The 18982-nt window shown below is 43.5% G+C and overlaps 1 protein-coding gene across 8 annotated transcripts in view; it reads left to right on the top strand.

Moving 5' to 3' along the window:
- The window catches only part of PPP1R12B (protein phosphatase 1 regulatory subunit 12B), a 267914-nt gene extending 255057 nt beyond the window's left edge, over positions 1-12857 (top strand). For 4 of the 8 annotated variants that reach the window (XM_053604146.1, XM_053604145.1, XM_053604155.1 and 1 more), the window contains one exon: positions 10650-12857. In XM_053604146.1, the coding sequence (XP_053460121.1) occupies positions 10650-10736 (87 nt within the window). In that variant the 3' untranslated portion in view covers positions 10737-12857. Of the gene's footprint in view, positions 1-4695; positions 4881-10649 lie in introns of all 8 variants that reach the window. The other 4 variants (XM_053604144.1, XM_053604143.1, XM_053604152.1 and 1 more) reach the window with 2 other exon arrangements.
- Positions 12858-18982: the final 6125 nt, after the last annotated feature.

The raw sequence follows: 18982 nt of genomic DNA, 5'->3' as shown, positions 1-18982 counted from the left end.
AGCGCCTGTGGCTCAGTGAGTAGGGCGCCGGCCCCATATACCGACGAGGGTAGTGGGTTCAAACTCAGCCCCGGCCAAACTGCAACAAAAAAATAGCTGGGCGTTGTGGCGGGCGCCTGTAGTCCCAGCTGCTCTGGAGGCTGAGGCAAGAGAATCGCCTAAACCCAAGAGCTGGAGGTTTCTGTGAGCCATGTGACGTCATGGCACTCTACCACGGGTGATAAAGTGAGGCTCTGTCTCTACAAAAAAAAAAAAAAAAAAGACCTGAAAAGGTGGCATGGCACCCATAGCCCAGTGGTTTGGCCGCTGGCCACATGCACTGGGACTAGTGGGGTCAAACCCAGCCCAGGCCTGCTAAACAAACAGACAAAAAAGATAGGTGTTGTGGCGGGCGCCTGTAGTCCAGCCAGTAGGGAGGCTGAGGCAAGAGAATCATTTGAGCCCAAGAGTTTGAGGCTGCTGTGAGCTGTGACACTACAGCACTCTACCTAGAGCAACAAAGTGAAACTCTATCTCAAAAAAAAATTTAAAGGACCTGAAAAGGTCATAGTTTACATAAGATCTGGTGCTCATAATCTGTTGCTCTTTGTAATTCCAGAATAAGGAGAAAAGCAGGCCCTGCCCCTGCATTCCCTATTCACCATCTGAAGGCTGGTAATATTCACATAGAATTCCAAGCAATGCCTGCTTGTATCTCAAGCAGTTTAAATCATCCAAGTTGATTCAAAGCAGCAAGAAGTAGAAATAAGTAATTGATCCTCCTGAGATGATGTAAAAGTATGCCCAAACATCACTGAATGTCTCCCGTCTTCTAGACCAGTGGTTCTCAACCTTCCTAACACCGTGGCCCTTTAAAACAGTTCCTGTGGGTCCTGACCCACAGGTTGAGAATTGCTGCTCTATAGCCTCCTGTCATGGAGTTCTGTGTCACATGCAGGCCCACATACAAAGAAGCATAAAGTGCCCAAATTGGAGAAATTGGGGGCCTTTTTGTATTTCTATTCCAGTTCTAAATTGGTGAATAGCCCCTGCAGTGGTTCTAGTTGCTCTCAATGCTATGGGTTGAGACAGGTTTACTCTTTATCCTATCAGACTGTGATTTCATGAGTTGATCTAGTTTCCTCAGTTGAAATTACAAAACATGAAAGTGTTTGCTCTCCAAGCCATACACTATTTTCCTAAAACTCTGAAATCAGTTGTTTACATTGTCAACTGGAGCCAGATCATGACCATTTACTCCCCCAAGTCAATAGATAAGATGATTTGAGACCAAATTTTTTTCTTTTTCTTTCTTTCTGTTTCTCTCTCTCTCTCTTTTTTTTTTTTTTTTTTGAGATAAGGTCTTGCTCTGTCACCCATGTTGGAGCACACGCAGTAGCATCATAGCTCACTGCAACCTTGAACTCCTGGCCTCAAGCCATCCTCCCACCTCAGTCTCCTAAAGTGCTGGAATTAAGAGGTGTGAGCCACCATGCCCAACCTGATTTTTTTAAGCTAAAACATCTGCTCAGTCAATTAGTTGCCACTATTCTCCATTATCGATTACAAAGCCAAATGTAGAAGAAACACCTGCAAGCTCTGAAGCCCCCAAACACCCTTTCAAATGATAGCCTAATGGCAGGTTTGCAGATTGTCTAGCACCCCCAAGAGGACTAATGAGGAAGAGCATCAGCCTCCCCAGTCATACCAATTTTGTTTCTGCTTGTGCCTTCTTTGAAGGCAAAAACTTCAAATATACAGTTATAAATATAAAATTAGTGTGGCTGGCATGAAAGGAATCCAATAAAATGCATGTTTAGCCCTGAAATTGTTCATCCAGACTATATTTTATGTGACCAACACCTAGAGGAATTAGTGGCTTAAATCTCTGTATTTGGTAGTCAGCCAACAATACAGGTAACTGTCTTGTCAAATCTGGGAGCCAGTAGAGCTTGGGGCCAGTGGTTTCCATGTTTGCTATGTATTCAGTTTATACAGACGGCTCAAACTTCATTGGAGCAGGCAGTGGGACTGATCTCCAGTGAACCCTTAAAAATAAGAGTAGATAGCTCCAGAACAGAAAGTGACTTCAGTGCCTATTTTTCTGACTCTACAAAGTATAAAAGCCAGGGAAATGAAGGAACTATGAGATGGGCTAACCCAGTTGTATGTGTGGCTCTGTGGTTGCAAGATGGGTTGTGTCTTTCTGGCCTTTGCTTGGAAAGGTAAGTACTTAAAAATTCTCCCCAGGAGAAACCCCACTCATTGGAATAGGATTATATGCCAGCTTCTGACAGGTGTGCATGTCAGTGTGAGCTGTGCCAGGCCTGCACTTGGTCTTGGCATGTTCCCACATCAGACCTGATTACTACTGCATCCTCCATTCAGCATCAGCTTTCTTGCCAGACCTTCTCCCCTTTCTTTTCCAGGTCCTTGCATGAGTGGGACCCAACAGCCAATTCCCTTTTAGATTGGTCCTGGTATTTTTATTTTACTTTGGAAATGTCACTTGCTGATCCTGCCCCTTAGCCCTGCCCTGTTCCATGTTCTCCTATCCTCTCCTTGCCATGCCTTGTTTTCAGTACTGCTTCTTATAGAACATCCATCAGATTGTTTCCTGCCACCGTCCCTCATGCTGAAGACTTCCAAATTCTTCCACCTGATATGCTTGTACTCACATGTTAAACTGAGTTATTTCAGAGTTCATGTCTTTAATATTATTCTCTAGGAGGCAAGGACCACTTTCATATAATGATGATGATTGTGTCGAAAGCTTTGGTCCAATGTCAACACCAGAGAAGGATAAGAGCCAGGGACTTTCCATTGGTTCTTAAACTGGGTCCCTGCCCATCTCTTTATAAACCTTTCCATATGCTGTACCATGATCTCTCTCTTCTGTCCACTCCACGACCAAGATCCTACAGTGGGCAAAGAGGACTACACAGTCCACACCCTCCAATGGCTACATGGAACTGTTTGGGCTGCCCTTCCTTTTTTCCAAGGGAGTCAGTCTCTCTCTTTGGGAAAAGAGAGATTCAGCAGTTTGTCTCTGCTTGTTTTTCCTTTTCATTGTTTGTTTTTTTGGTTTTTTGGTTTTTTTCTCCTCAGGCTGCCTTTCATTTTCTTGCTGCTTCACTACCAAACAACTATAACTTCACTAATCTTTCATTTCTATCCTCATCATGTGGGTATGAGAGACTTTTCTGTAATACCTTGCCACCTTTCTGTAATCAATATAACCCACAGGACTGTCTGTCTTCATCTATGAAACCCCATTCCCATAACAACATCATTTCCCTCCTTCCAAAGAGCTGATGATCTCAATTTCAGGGATAGTGCAGATGACCACTTAGGAAGGGCAAGTAGCAGAGTAGGAAGGCCTGTGTGTAATTCCATTTATTGAAGTCTTTAAATCCCTTATTGGATAGGGGATATTAGGAAGAATATCTCTGGGCTGGTTATTCTGTTCTATTTGCAACACTGACAGATAGTAAGGGCTAGACTAGTACATTGGTCCAGCCAAGTTCCATTATTATTGAACATTTATGGTTTCTCCAGCTTTTTTGCACAGCTATAATTTCATGAATACCTTTAAGAAGCTCCCAGCTTCTACATGAACTGAAACAAAGAGAGCACAGTTAGCTGTCAGTTTAGCAATGCATATAACCATATATAGTAGGTCAGAGGCAGGTTAGCAGTTCCTGCAGCAAGCTCTTTGGGACGAGAACTTAGCTGGGTTAATGAAGCTTCCCACAAAGCAGGTTAGAGGAGGGCGGCGCCTGTGGCTCAGTTGGTAAGGCGCCGGCCCCATATACCGAGGGTGGCGGGTTCAAACCCGGCCCCGGCCGAACTGCAACCAAAAAATAGCCGGGCGTTGTGGCGGGCGCCTGTAGTCCCAGCTACTTGGGAGGCTGAGGCAAGAGAATCGCTTAAGCCCAGGAGTTGGAGGTTGCTGTGAGCTGTGTGAGGCCACGGCACTCTACCGAGGGCCATAAAGTGAGACTCTGTCTCTACAAAAAAAAAAAAAAAGCAGGTTAGAGGACCATCCAAAGATCTGACCATTCTTTATTATTTTGGTATTTGTCACTTCAACCTCCTAAATAGTATATGCCCTATTAAAAAAAAAACTTAAATAACAGGCATCTCTTTTATTTTCCTTGTTTTATTTTTAAAAATATAAATTAGGTAAAATAAGAGCCCAGAAAGAAAAAAGTAGAGATAGGGGACCAAGTATAGGGAGAATGATTAAAGGAAGAGAGAGAGAAAGGGTAGCAGCTGGATTTAAGAACCCTCAGAGTCCTCAGCTCCATTCCCAGTATTGATGAAGAATGGTCCCTGAGGCTGTGGCTTACCCATGTTAATTTGGTTCAGAAGGCCCCAAACCACATGGTGGGCTGTCATTCTCAAAAGCAAAGCAGATGTGCTTTTGGGGAGCCTGGTGGTTATGTTCATATGGCTGATCTTCAGCATATTTATACCTTAGCCAAGAATCACAGACACAGTTCTCCCTCCCTAGCGCTTTTCTCCCTCATCCCCCCTCCTCACCACACCCCCATTTGCTCTAATGACTTCTGCCTTTCTCATTTCTTTTCTTGCATGCAAACTAAAAGCAAAAACAGAAAGTCACATGATTTCTTTGTCCCACTTTTTTCTTCTCTGGTCTGTCTTGTCGCTCTGTCTTGTCTGTCTGTCCTCTTCATGTCTCACTCTCTACAGAACCTCCACCAGCTAAAACAGATTCAAACCTTGAAGCAGATGAACGAGCAACTACAGGCTGAGAACAGGGCCCTGACCCGAGTGGTGGCCAGACTCTCGGAGTCCATCGAGTCCTCGGACACCCAGGAGCTCTAGTTCTTGCCCCTCCTCTTCACCTCACTTCCCTCCTCTACTACTCCAGGCAGGTTCGGTCTTCTTGTTAGTCTCAGAAGCTCTGTGTTCATCCCCTCCATCAGAGCCTCTGTGTGCAGGTTTCTGTAGAGCTTAGTCATCTGCAGATGGAAGGAGCTAGGACTGAGACCACAGAATGGGATGTAACAGCCTAGGTCAAGGGAGTGGGGACACCTCACTTTGGCTGGGGGTTATTTGGTAAGATCACCACATTACCTTTTCTTCCCTAGAAACTGAATATGGCTTTGCTCCCTTGGCTACACATAGATACACACATGCACCCGCCCATACCTATGTACATATATGTATACACATTTCATTGGTGGGGTTATTGCCAAATGGCAATCAAGCTTGCTCAGTCAACAGAAACCCAGCTGGGGTTAGTCCTGGACTCCAAATTGTTTATGGGCCAAATTGTTTTGGGCTCTCAACCCTGACTGCACATTAGAAATACCTGGGAGCCTTTAACATATACTAGTGACTGGGCCCGCCCCCAGAGAATCAGTGGTCCAGGTTTCAAAGTTCTCCTGGCAATTTTTTTGTGCAGCCATGGTTGAGAACCACAGGCCTTTGGATACCAGACAGAAATAAATCCCCACAGCCAATAACATTGCTGGATGGAGAGGACTAGAACTAAAGGCTAGAGCTGCTCTGGCTGAGCCCTGCTACCAGCAAAAACATTCTCCATACCACCAGTGGAGCAGAACCACTGATAAGCATTCTTTGCCTCTTTCTGCAATGATCTTTTCTTTCTTCTCCCTCTTTGGAAATCATTCCTCTAATCCCTGTTACAAATCTCTGGCCCCTTGGGATGAGCCCCTCTTTGCCCCAAGTATGTGGACTGTAAGCCCAAATACAGCCTGTATAAATGAAACTCTTACACAGCCAGGACCTTTCTAATAGGGCCAGCTTTTTGAAGGAGATGCCAGGCAGTGGAACAGAGAGTAGGGATTTATTTTCAACTGAGAACCAAAAAATATGTTTGGCAGACTGGAGCCTTTCCCTGGCTGTGGATCTGAAAGACAAGCTTACAGACAACTTGTTTTTCTATCTGAAGATGGTATGATAGGGTCTCCGAAATGAGTTTTTAATTTGTAGCAACAATCTAATTAGCCCTGGCCAGGGCCTGTTCTTTTTTCTGCGTATTTGCTTTTGCCTTCGGGCCAGTAGCTGGTCACTAATATCTTCTAGAACTGAAGCACCCAAATGACCATAGGACTGAGCTAATAACCCACAATTTCAGGCTAAAAGAAAATTGGAAGGGAAGTCCTACTATAGGCTGACAGTAAACAGCGACTCTTGGTAGGTCCAAACTCCGTGCTTTAAAATTAGCCGAAGATTCCTGAAAAATCTGACTTGGGGTGAACTAAGGACCCCCAAAATATGTTTCAGTTATTTTTAGTTTTCCTCCTTGTTGTCAGGTAGTACAGGATATGGGGCAAAACTAGATCTCATGCTCTCAGTAGTAAGTAACCATAATAGTTCTCATTTATTAAGGCCTGTGCTTGAGTGTTGTTTTTCTCATTTATCCCCCAAAATAATTTTTGTGCTTTTGAAGAAACTGAGTCACAGATTAAGTAACTTACCCAAGGTCATTCAGAAAGCAAGTGGCAGAACCAAAATTCAAACCCCCTATGTCAGGTTTCAGAGTCCAAGCTTTTAGCCATTGTAATACAAGCTGCCTGCATATTTGGCACAGAGTTTTGACTGTTTGCTAAGAATACAGTTTAAACAATGCAAGAAGAATCTATTGAGCAACTACAGTGTGCCCGTGGCTTTGCTACTGATGGAGAAAGCAGTATTCTGATTTCTCAGCATTCTGACTTCTCTCTCAAAGATTAACTTCCAGAGAGCCATTTACCTACCAGATTTTACCTCATAAAGAAAGCTATTGCCTGGTACGTGACTTTCCATTACAGAGGTCAGCAAACTGTGACCTTCTAATATAGTCCGCGAGCCATACAAATAGTTAAAAAAGAAGTAAAGAATAATGATTTATGACACATGAAAATTATATGGAATTCACATTCCAATGTCCAAAAATAAAGTTTTATTGGAACTGAATCATGTTTATTGACTATTATCATGTCTGTGTGTGCTTTCATGCTACAAGGACAGAGTTGAGTAGTTGCAACAGAGACTGTATAACCTGCAAACCTGAGATATTTACTATCTGACCCTTTATGGGAAAAGTTTGCTGACCCCTGCCTAGAAGAAGGATGAGTTAACAACCAAATTGGCAGTGTGATCAAGAGATTTTGCCCACTTTGTTTTTTATTAATAGTCTCCTGGAGAAATCATTTTATCTCAGTTTACAGAGCCAGCCTCTTGTCAACAAAATATAAAGGGGGGTGGGGGTGCTCACTTCCCTTGTAGCTGGAAGCAAGCTCAGGCAAGACTCTTTCTGAAACTCTCTCACCTAGCAGCTAGCGTTGCCCTTTACTTTTACCCCTAACTGTATCCTATTCCTCTTTAACACATTCCTCATTAAAACTTGTAAGAAGTGGTATTTGAGAATACTTAATACTTAATTTTATTTGTCCAAGGTATCTTTAACATCAAACTGATGTAGTAAGCTGGAAAGTTAGAAATTAAGAAGCTGAGCTCCAGAGAGTTAAAATGATAAAGGCTTTGTTAAACCTCATACTTATATAGTACTTTCACTTATGTTCTTATTGGATTATTTTTTAACTTCAAGTGAATATCAGATATAACAATGTTCACTTCTTCTCTTTTGAAAGTGAAGTTTATGAGGCTCCCCCCGCCCTTGGTTTCTACATTCCATTTCTTGTACTGTTCGACACTCCCTTAAGATGTCAACTGGAGCATGTTGCAGCTGTGAACTTGCCTTGTCCAATTTTTTTTTTTTTTCAAAAATTTGAGTTCTTAACATTGAAATAAATCACTAAAACTCCATGAATTGTTTGTACATTAAAAAAAAAGGCAACTTAGTTCTGATTTGATGAGCTGCTAAGTAGTGAAATGCAATCTATTGCCGTATATAGCTTTTTCCCGCCTGTGGAATCCTGCTAGGGAAATGTAGCTTTCAGAGTCTCATGGATACCCAGGCTACAGGCCCAGGATGAGGCACTAAAGAACAGATGGGGAAGTGAAAACATGAGGCCACTCTGGAATGATTTCTTTCTAAAGATCTTACTGAAATGAGTTTCTGAGCACTGACTTCTGGTAAGTAAGGCTTCAGAAATAAAGGCATGAGAGGGCAGCCAGGACTGCTTTGATTGAATGAAAGGTAGAAGAGGCAGGATCAAAGGACTGAAACTCTTTTTTTTTTTTTTTTTTTTTTTTGAGACAGTCTCACTATGTTGCCCTCGAGTCATAGCTCACAGCAACCTCAAACTCTTGGGCTTAAGCAATTCTCTAACCTCAGCCTCCCCAGTAGCTGGGATTACAGGCGCCCACCACAATGCCTGGCTATTTTTTGGTTGCAGTTGTCATTGTGGTTTAGCAGGCCCAGGCCAGGCTGGAACCTGCCAGCCACATTGTATGTGGCTGGTGCCCTACTCACTGAGCTATGGGCACCAAGCCAGGACTGAAACTCTTGATACTTTTTTTTTTTTAATTTAATCTCCTAAATGTTCTTCAGGATTTTGACTTGTTTTGTATTTTCTAAATTAAAATCTTAGTCAATTTTGTAGATTATTTGCCAGCCTTCCTTCCCGCTATTCACGGGACTATTCATAGTGGCAGTAGAAGTAGTAGAAATACTCAGTGTCACACAGCTTGTTACACCTAACACACTTCCACATCTGTTACCTCACGTGGGCCTCACAGAGTCCCCACTGGGAGGGAGAAGGGACAGGGATTATTGTTCCTGGAACAGAAAAGTCCTGTGATTTGTGTAAACTAATAGAGTTCTGTAATGACAATGACAATGCTAGAATTTCAGTTTTGGTGGCTACAAAAGTTTTCGGTGTGTTTTCTTCCATCCTACCCCATCCCACCTATAATAAAAGAATAAATTTTCAAGTCATGCACAGCTGGGTTTAATATTAGCTTTGCATTTAATAGCTGAGTGCCTTGAACTGGTTATGGAGTCCATTTCCTCAAGTGTAGAAGTGAGAATAGTGACTGCACCACAGTCTCAGGAGGCCCTGCTGAGACCTGCTGGCACAGTGCCTTCCACATTATAGATACTCCATAGTGTTTTCCTTTTGTTTCCCTGATATAAAGTCTTTATCTGTGGTACATAATTTAACCTACATCTTCCCTGAGAAATTTGATGAAACAAAGATTACATTACTGGTGTCTCTTGTAATGAGGACCTTTGGAGAGAATTAAATATGTGCCTAGTCTTCACTGTGCTTCATAGCTCAGCTCTGAGACTGCATCTGTAAGTTTTCAGGGTTTTAGTGGTTGAAAGTGGATATGCCTTGTATGACCAGTGAGAATTTTGAAGGATTCTCCTCACCAAAGACACCAAGAAAAGGACCCTTAACTCATCTCGTGCACACGGCAGGAAGGCCACGTTCTGCCTCTGTGGCCTGCATTCTTAGATCCTCTAAGTCAGTGATTCTCAACCTTCCTAATGCCACAGCCCTTTAATACAGTTCCTGTGGGTCGCGACTCACAGGTTGAGAACCGCTGCCTTACGTGGTTAATGCAGAGCCAGAGCTAGAACTAAACAGGCTTCATAACACCTTAGGCCTAATCACCCTTTACGAGGCCTTGTCTGCCACTAGAGTCCTCTTAAGTTTAAATGACTAATCAAAGGACATATGAATTGAACAGACATGGGTATAGATTTCTGTAGCCTTCATAGTGGAGATGTACTCACCCTCTAACCTAAAACTCTCTTCTGCCAGTGGGGCCCACACATAAACTGTACCCTTATCAACATCCTATTAGGATTTTTCAGATGTACAATATACTTGTCAAAGTGCCTAATCACATATAAAAGACTTGGATATCCAGGCTTGGGCTGTTATTTTTCCTTTCATATGTTGGACAACAGTATGTGTAGTGTTCCAAGATGACAGAACTGATAGAATTCAACCTCTGCTGTCTTCCCTGCTCTTTAAGTATCTGTTTACTGGAATTACAACACAATCCCCACTAACTGCTGATAAAGCCTCTTGGTGTCCCTTGTAATGAGGACCTTTGGAGAGAATTAAATATATGCCTACTCGTCACTGTATAGCTCAGCTCTGAGACTGCATCTGTAAGTTTTCAGGGTTTTAGTGGTTGAAAGTGGATATGCATTGTCTGACCAGTGAGAATTTTGAAGGATTCTCCTCACCAAAGACACCAAGAAAAGGACCCTTAACTCATCTCGTGCACATGGCAGGAAAGCCACGTTCTGCCTCTGTGGCCTGCATTCTTACTTTTCATGGGGTATGAAGCATTGTCTTTCTTTAGCTCTTTTAGTTGAACATCCCTCCCCCACTCATTTCTGAATTCTTTCCCTATGTCCTCACCAGCCTAATTTGGCACTCTCCCCAATTCCCTAGACTGGAGATAAGTTCAAGGACAGGAGCAATTGAAAATAGAATGAGAGGATATAAAGTGTGGAACATGAAGCCTGCATACAAAGAAGTAAGATATTGTTGCTAAATATGTTAGTTAAAAAGATAGAAGCGCTATGGTCTCCTTAAATATTAACATCACCAACTCAATAAACAGAAAGATTCAAGGGAATTTCATCCCTGGGTGAAGGGGCGGGGACAGGTTGTTGCATACACTGTCTCAGGAGGCCCTGCTCACTGGGCTGGCCTGGAGGGGATCCTGCTGGGCTCTAACATACCTTTTCCTCTGTCACCCTACAGGTGTTAACAGAACTGAAGTCTGACAACCAGAGGCTGAAAGATGAAAATGGTGCCCTCATCAGAGTCATCAGCAAACTGTCCAAATAGACTAGCCTCCAAATTTAAGAGGAAGGGAAAGGACAGCATTTGCTGCCCCCACCCCTGTTTTCCAGCCCTTGCCTTCCAACCAAAGGAGTGGATGTTTTGGTGGAAGGACACTTCTTTCTGACCCTCTCCAGTCACCTCTGCACTGTACATTTTCTCTGCACTCCGAGTGCTCCGTTCCTCTCACAACCCCGCCCCAAGTTTTATGACAGTTTTAAAATTGAAGCATGATTGTAATAATTTGAGCCATCTGGAGAAGGCCTTGCGGAGTACACCAGGCTCCGCTGTGGACCCCCAGCTTCCTGCTGCTCAGCTACTTGGTCCACATTGGATTTGGTTCAAGCATGTAAGGCTTCTACCTGAACCAGTACTCCTCTGCTTTTTACACTGGCCCAGTGTCCTCTGATATAGGTGAGTCTCGTGGTAGTCACTGCAGGATCCTGTCTGGCACCTGTCTGGGGTGCCAAGAGAAACAGCAGGATGGTAAATTAATCGTCAGACAGGCTTTGGAGCTGTGGAGGTAGCAGTGACTCTACTCTCTAATCTTCTTCACCTCTCAGGAACTGACTTGTTTTTATTTTTTTTCTGTCAACAACTCATTAACATCCCTGACTAGTCTTAATTTCTATTACTCTCTTATGCCCAGGCCTTTTTCCAAGGCTCAGGTGACCCTGGCTTCATTTATTCCCTTCTATCCTTTCACTTTTTTCCTCTCTGCTCCACCCCCTCACTTGATGGTAGAAAAGCTAGTACAAAGCACCCGACCTCATTTGTCTTTGGCCAGTGTGGGAAATCATTATTCTGGAGACTACAAAATCATCACTTTGGTGCCTTGGCGGTGGCACCACCAGCCCTCTCCTTGAAAAGCCATTCCATGGCTTACATGTCAGCCCATGGTTCTCATCTGCCACTTACCTTCTCCCTACAAAATGATTTTCTCTATTAGAAAATGTGGGCTTTGAATACCCCAGTCTGCCTCACTTCCCTTTGACCTCGTTTTCTTCTCTTCACTCTGGCACTTGCTCCTAAGGAGAAATGAAGTCAGTCTAGGGAGGAATGAGAGGTGGGGAGGGAAGATTGTTGGGAGATGGGGCAGGGAGTGGTGCAGGCTGGAAAGACACATGGTGAAAGTACATTATCTGAGGACACTTGCAACATGGTGACAAAGAAGGTAGAAGACAGCAGCCCATTGCATGGCAGCAATGGTGGAGAATTTGGTATTTCCAGTGGTTAGATTTAGAGGAAAGACATGTGCTTTCTTAGAAGCTAACAGGAGAAATAGCGTTTAGTAGAGGTTTAAAGGAATGAAGTATTTTTCAACCCATGGATGAGAGTCATGGAATTTTAGGCCAGGAGGTCATTTGGTCCAGCTTTCTAGTGTGGTGTCACAGGGACCCCTGCTACCAGAGCTTTTACCCAGGATTTGGTACCTCTGGTGGCTGTGCATTTATTACTTGAAAGTTAAGTAGCTCTAATGACCAGAGGGTTTTCCTGCTAGGAGCTGAAGTCTGCCTATGGGTTCTCCCATGGTCCTGATCTACCCTTTGCAGGTCTTCGACATGACAGCCCTTCACATGTGTGCATTGGTACATTGGTGATCTCTCCTTGTCTTCTCGAGCTGATGCTCCTTGTGGCCTTTCAGTAACTGCTCACATAACATGCTTTTCTTGCCTGTTGCATCTCCTCTAGCCAAAAACAGCCTTTTAAAATATCAGACCTGGAAAGAATATTCCATAAACCCAGCATAAACGTAAACCATTAATTCTTGATGACCCCATATTAATACTTACAGTATTTTCTTTTTGTAGGAGTTTTATTCCTTGGCTCATTTTGAATGTTCAGGTCATTTCAATCATCATTTTAGGGTTGCCAGTGATAATCAGTGCTTAGAGTGGCCCATTCTTTTAATATATATGTGTACTACCACTGGCTGTTAATTTCTTACCTAAAAATGACAGAATAGTTCTCCTTGGACCTCTGAAACATCACATGCTCTTTAAACCAGAAGCTATAATTCAAGATCCCAGTTCCAGAACAGGAGATACATAGGGTGGTATATAATAGTATGATACATGTATATATAATATATACCATATATATGTGTGTATATATATATATATATAATATATATAGATATATACAAAAGAGTATATATAATAGTGTGCAATTTTAAATTGCACATGAACTTTATGGCCACCCTCTATCTCCTCTGGCAAAACCCCATTTTTAGAGTATACAAAATTCTCTCCTCCATTTCCAAACATTTTGTTCAAGAGAAGCTACTACTGTTTGGGTACTTTGTATTATCAGGGGAGTCCTGTGAGCTCAGTTTTCAGGGAATGCTAAATTAGAGTAAGAAATTTCATCTCTTCTACTATAAGCATTTCCTTCATTCCAGGGAGAGGAAATCAACACGAGGTGTTGACTAATTGATTCTCCTGGCACGTTTTGGATATTGGGTAAGGGGGAATCATGCTTCTTTTTCAGGTAAAGAAAATTGGATTATAGGCCAGGTAAAGGGATTACAGAAATTTCCTTCAGATCTGTTTGTGTTTTTCAGAAGTGTTGGAGGCAGGTTCTCAAAGCTTTCAGGTCAGCTTTACACCCCTTCTGCTTCACATGGCCCTTTTATGTTAAAGTGACTCTTACTGCCAGATAATTTTCCTTGTGACAAGAAATTTGTAAGCTTTTCAATCTGGATTCTTTGGTCAAGAACTCATGAAAGTGTAAACCATCCCATATAATTTCAGGTACTTTCTCTTATGCAATTAATTTTATTAGATAAACTCCAAATTCTGGTCTCGCTGCAGAAATAAAAATAAAATACCATTTCTTCAACTGTATCCCATGAGGTGGTGGGTCCAGGCCTTCTAATAGCCAGCATCGTCGTGCTGCGTGGACAGTCACCTACCTTTAGTCTCTTCAGCGGCCACAAACCTCAGTCCTTACCTGCTGGTTTGGATACTCATGAGCACTCCGGGTAGGTCAAGCTGGGCAGGCCTGGCCCACATGTGTGGCTCAGTCCGTCACTGCAAAGTCTTTACATGAACTATCAACATGGGAAAGAGTGTTCTCAGCACAGCTTTGCACCCTTCATTCTCACTAATTTTAGATTTTTCAAAAACTGAACCACACTTGTGGGAGTAATGATACAGCTATTCTAGAGATTCTCTGTCTGAAGTTTGCCTTTTTGTCTTTCCAGGGCTCCTGATCCTTTTCCAGATAGCTCGAGGCTATGATGACCCCTAACCCCATCCCAGTCATTGGTGGAAGAGTTATGCAAATCTCAGGGCATTGCCACCAAAGAATCTGAAGAGTAGACTTGCCTTGGGTGTACTTGGTACACTAGATTCTTTCCTGGGCCATTCTTATTTGATGTTCCCTAGAATCTCCCTGTCTCTTTGTATCTCTTTCTATCTCTGGGCTTTCCTTGGTTTTTATTCTAGCTCCCACTTCATGTTTAAGAAAATCTACGTGCATGTATTGCTATCTGAGGCCACTGGTGAGGTTTTAGAACTCTGTTTTGGGACATTTTGCCCATTCTTCCTGCCCCACACAAAATGTGTGCTTATTAGACCACTCAGAAAGCAAGGATGCTAAAACCTCACCTAATAGTCTGCCGGTCCCAGTCCGTGTGCTCCTGACTACTTTTCCAGCACAAGGAGCATTTAATTAAACCAGAGATGAAGGAAGAAGGAACGAACTCCTGAGCCATTTACTTTGTTAGGTCTCTGGATTTCTGGCCCTTTTGAAGCCTTTCCTCGCCAAGACAGCCACTATCTCCTCTGAGAGAAAGGCTGAAGTTTCAGTCCCAGCCACTGGTCAAAAGGCCCTGACAATGTCGGCGCTCATCATGAAGGGGGCACAGGAGAGCAGAAGTCTGGAGAAGAGAGAACAAGTTAAAGTGTCTCCAGTTACTCACTTTCCAGGCTACTTTGTACCTCAAAAATGAAAGCCTAAAGGATTTAGTAACTAAGCCACTGGGAAGGGGCAATTCCAAGCTTTATCCCACCAGAGGAGCCACTGGTTCCATGGGAGCTTGGCAATGAGGTAACACTACAGGAACCCTGGTACCCTTTCCTCAGAGGTCTCATCAGGGTCATCAGTCAGAGGTGGAGTAATTAGCCTAAATCTAGGTCCCATTATAACTGCAAGTCTTGGTCACCATACTGATTTTTAAGGCAGGTGGCTCCTCAAAGGATGTGAGTTACTCTAACCCAGTAAGGCAGCTTTGAGGGCAGAATAAGGTGGCATCAAAAGATAAGACCCTAAGAGTTGGAACATCTGGATTTCAGGGTCAGGTCTTACTACCCATGTGACCTTGGGCAAGTCACCTTCCCTGTCTGTGAAATGAGGTTGGACTACATAATCCTTAAGAGCTCTTTGGCTTAAAGTTCTATGGTTTATTCATTCTTAGGAAGATCAGGACATTTCTTTAAACGTGGAATTTCTGCCTCTAAAATTCTAATTTCAAAAATTCAAGAGCAAAAATTATTGTTTTCTTCTGGATTTAAACTGTTTTAACATCAGCATGTCAAGGTTGACCTCTTATCCTTGTTGGAAGGTGAATTTAAGATTGAGGGTAATTGAATGGTGTTACAATTGCTTTCCCTCCTGATGGGTTGTAAAGAATATTAAGACCTGCAGAGGTGGAAATTGGAACTCATGGGGAAATGGATAGAAAGCAGGTTGTTGCAAGCAGCCTTTGGACAAATTGTTTTAATAGGAAATAGAGCTGCTGCTTCATAGGTTTCTTCAACCACCGTTCCTCAGCTTTCTGGAATTGATCTGCATTGGCTCTTCAGAGAACAGACTAATTGCATTTCTGTTTCGCAACAGCTGGTTCATAAACTAAGCAGCAGTATGATAATTTTCCTCCATAAAAAACTCAGTGTTTATTTCCACTGAGTTCCTCCCTTGGATTCTGGGCTAATAGAAGTGGGAGGCTGCAGTGCTATTCAAGGTGGTCTTTCCTCCAAACCAAGTCTGCAAAGGCCACCAAAGCAGTATGTGTGGACAAACCTGGATACCCACACAGCCACATCACATAGACCAGCACTTGGCTCTCACAAGACCCCTGCAGAGCCGGTGCAAGTGGAGTGAAAGGGCAAAGGCCCTGGAAGTAGAGGTAGCCTGCATGCTGGGGGGGAAGGACGTAGAAGGTTGAGGGCTTTGGACGTAGAGCAGGATGGAGGCTGCAGGCACTTGGAGGAGGGAGTTTCACAGAAGCAAAGCTTTGGCATAGGGAGATGAGTTCTGTCTCGCTGGTGATTTCATCCCTCAGCCTCCACCTGAGCTGAGATTTTAATCAGCTTCCTTAATGGGTATTGACATTGCTCAGGAGCAATAGACCCGATCAGGGACAGGTATTGATCTCTTGTGTTCTGATTAGGTTGGAAAATAGATCAACTTCATTGCGGTATAGGAACTGTCACTGTCACAGGTACTAGAGAATGAGGTGGTCTCTGAGGGCTAAGAGAAACAAATAAGGAATCTCGACCAGCTAGCCATCAGCTGCATGGTAAAAAAAAGATACGGTCACTTCTCCTTTGAGGTCCCGGATGAGGATCAGTGTTGAACCTAGGTATGGCTTACAGCCCAGTGTCCCAGAAGCCCCTCCTTGAGAAGAACTATGAATAAGAGGTGGATGTGTCTAACAACAACACCATTAATGAATATTCTGGCCTTACCTAAAAAGGCTGAACAATTTGAGAACTACTCTTGCTTCTATCTTATGTGCCTCTGTACACAGGTTTGTTAGCAGGGGCTTTCAGAATGAGGTCTGGCATGTTCTTGATTGGAGATAAGAACTCAGAAACCAATTTTATCCAGTATATTATTCTATTAAATCATATCTTTTACTTTTCCCCTAAAGGAACTCTCTGAGCCATTCCCTAATCCATCTGCTCATCATCTTGGACTCTCAATCTGCCAGCATGATAATTTGTTATTTTTTCTATAAATTTTCCCCTAATGTTTCCAATAAAGTTTTACTTGGGTGGCCACTTAAGGTGACATCAGGATGCTCTTACGTCCTTCCAAGATAAACATGCCCCTTCCCTTCCTCTCCCTGTCATCTTCCTCCACATTCTTTATTCCTTGCTTTTCTCACTCATAGTTAAGGGTACTTTAGAGAGGAGGTTTTCCATGATTCAGCCAAGATTCCTGGAGGAGTTTTATACACCACCACTTCTTCGGTTTCAAAGCTCCCTGCATGTGCTAATAGCCCCTCAGAGATGAAACTTGACTTGTAGGCCTGTGTGGAAACTGCGGGTAGCCATGTCTGGTTGACTCCGTCTTTGTCTTGAGACGGTGTCTAGCCTGAGACAGAAGCCTGTCCTCTACCTACTCAGTGTGTCCGTGCATCTGGTGGCAGCAGTACAGCCCCATCCCTGCCTTGCAAGAAAGGATTCAAGAAAGGCATGCTGACTGCAGGGAGCTCTTCAGAGGAAGAGCCTCTACTCTTCTCCCAAAACCAGAGTTAGGGATCAGCGTGCAGATCCTGAACAGGGGATGTGCTGGAGCCAGCACTAGCTCAACTCTTACCTGAGTATCTCTGCCCTCACTTTTTCTCTCTCCCACTCTACTGAAACCTGAAACAGATTCCAGCTTGTCCTCTGGTGAAGAGAGGCCAGGTAGATAGAGAAAGGGTGTAGGAAAAAGGATACTGGGAGACAAGCTGCAAGAGGAAGGAGAAGGTTCTGGGAGGGTGCAGCAGTCCAGAATACACCCTTTCCCAGCCAGCTTCCCTTGAGACCTGGGAAGGCTGGGCCTACCACCTGGCTGGCACCCCAGTAGGGCCATGGTTTCCCTGAAGAGGAAGGAATGTGTTTCACCCTTGCATCCCTCTTCTTGGAGAAGATGTAACCAGGGTTCAATTGAATGTGTCAGACTCAGACTTTGGCTTTATCGTTTTCCTCCTCCTTTCTTGCCTCTGCCCTGACCTTGGTCTCACAGGGATGAAAAGAGCTTATAAGAACCGCGCTGGTATCTCCAAGCCTCTCCTCTTTTAGTGGTAGCATTTCTTATCTTTACTCACTCCACCCTTCACTCCTCACCTATTTCTACCACAGTTAAAGCACCAGATGTAACTTTTTCAGCTGAGATGTATGGATTAACTTCAGTCCATTGTAAATACACCTGGGGTGGGGGTGTTCAGGGAGGGGAAGCCAGACTCACTTTGTGAACCGAATGTATTTTTATGCAATTTTGAGTGGCCTTTCAACCCTAAGATGAATGATTTTGTTTTACTGGTTGTTATTATATAGTATTAAAAATATTCTGTGTTTGAAAGTTTGGAAATAATAATATTCACATCTATATGATGCCTGTAAACACAACAGTATTTATAAATGAGTAAATAAAACTGTGTTTTAACTTTGTGACTATGTCTCCACAGTTCAGGAAATGGAGTTTATAGACTCTCACATCTGGAACAGCCTCTTCCAATTTTATGTCATCTTTACTATTTGGAGGCCTCACCTTCCAGCCTCCTACAACTCCTATGCACTTAGAGAGTTTTAACCCCAGGAAAGCCACAAGTCCTGATCACTGAACTCAAGGTCTCCAGGAGCAGTAAGGTATTTCCCTATGGAATCAAGCCAAGGAAAAACCAAATGAACCATAAGAATAAATCAAGATTCCAAGTTTCAAGTGACTAAGAGTAGGGTTACTTCTATGAAGAGGACAGAGCTAAATGACGGGTGTTGGGCCATCTAGATGAGCATTAGCACTCTTTCCCACAAGAAGCTGAGATTCAGAGGGGCGATGATTTTCTTGGGCTTAAGGGGAGTCTTTTGGCATCACCTTTAGTCCTCGGCTGGATATATTACAGTCTTCATTAGGTCATTGTTTGATTCAGGAAATCCAAAACCATTCCGTATTTCTAAACTATAGTGTAGCTAATTTGGGGGTTATTGGAGGTTATATCTATACTCAAAATGAAGGCCTCATGCCCAGGGAGGAGCTGCTCAGGACTGCTGGCAGGGTTTGTAAGTGGGTGGCCAGGTCTGACCTCGGGCAGCCAAAGGTCGGGTCTGGTTTCTCCATCCAGCAAGCTCTGCCTCTGGCTTTGCTCAGCCTTTGTTTTCTGCCAAGCGGAAATCCCTGGACACTGACTTGGAGGAAGGTCAGGGAGGAAAGATTCTTTTCCCCTGCTGTCACCCAGTTGTTTGTGGCCCAAGCAGCAGCAGAACTAACACACATGGTATCATGGTTGAAGAATTCGGACCTATCCGGGGGCCTGAAAC

This window comes from Nycticebus coucang, chromosome 10 (genome assembly GCF_027406575.1).
Source record: "Nycticebus coucang isolate mNycCou1 chromosome 10, mNycCou1.pri, whole genome shotgun sequence".
NCBI classification, from domain to species: domain Eukaryota; kingdom Metazoa; phylum Chordata; class Mammalia; order Primates; family Lorisidae; genus Nycticebus; species Nycticebus coucang.
Note: the sequence above shows the minus strand (reverse complement) of the source record. Positions and strands in the feature narration are given on the sequence as shown.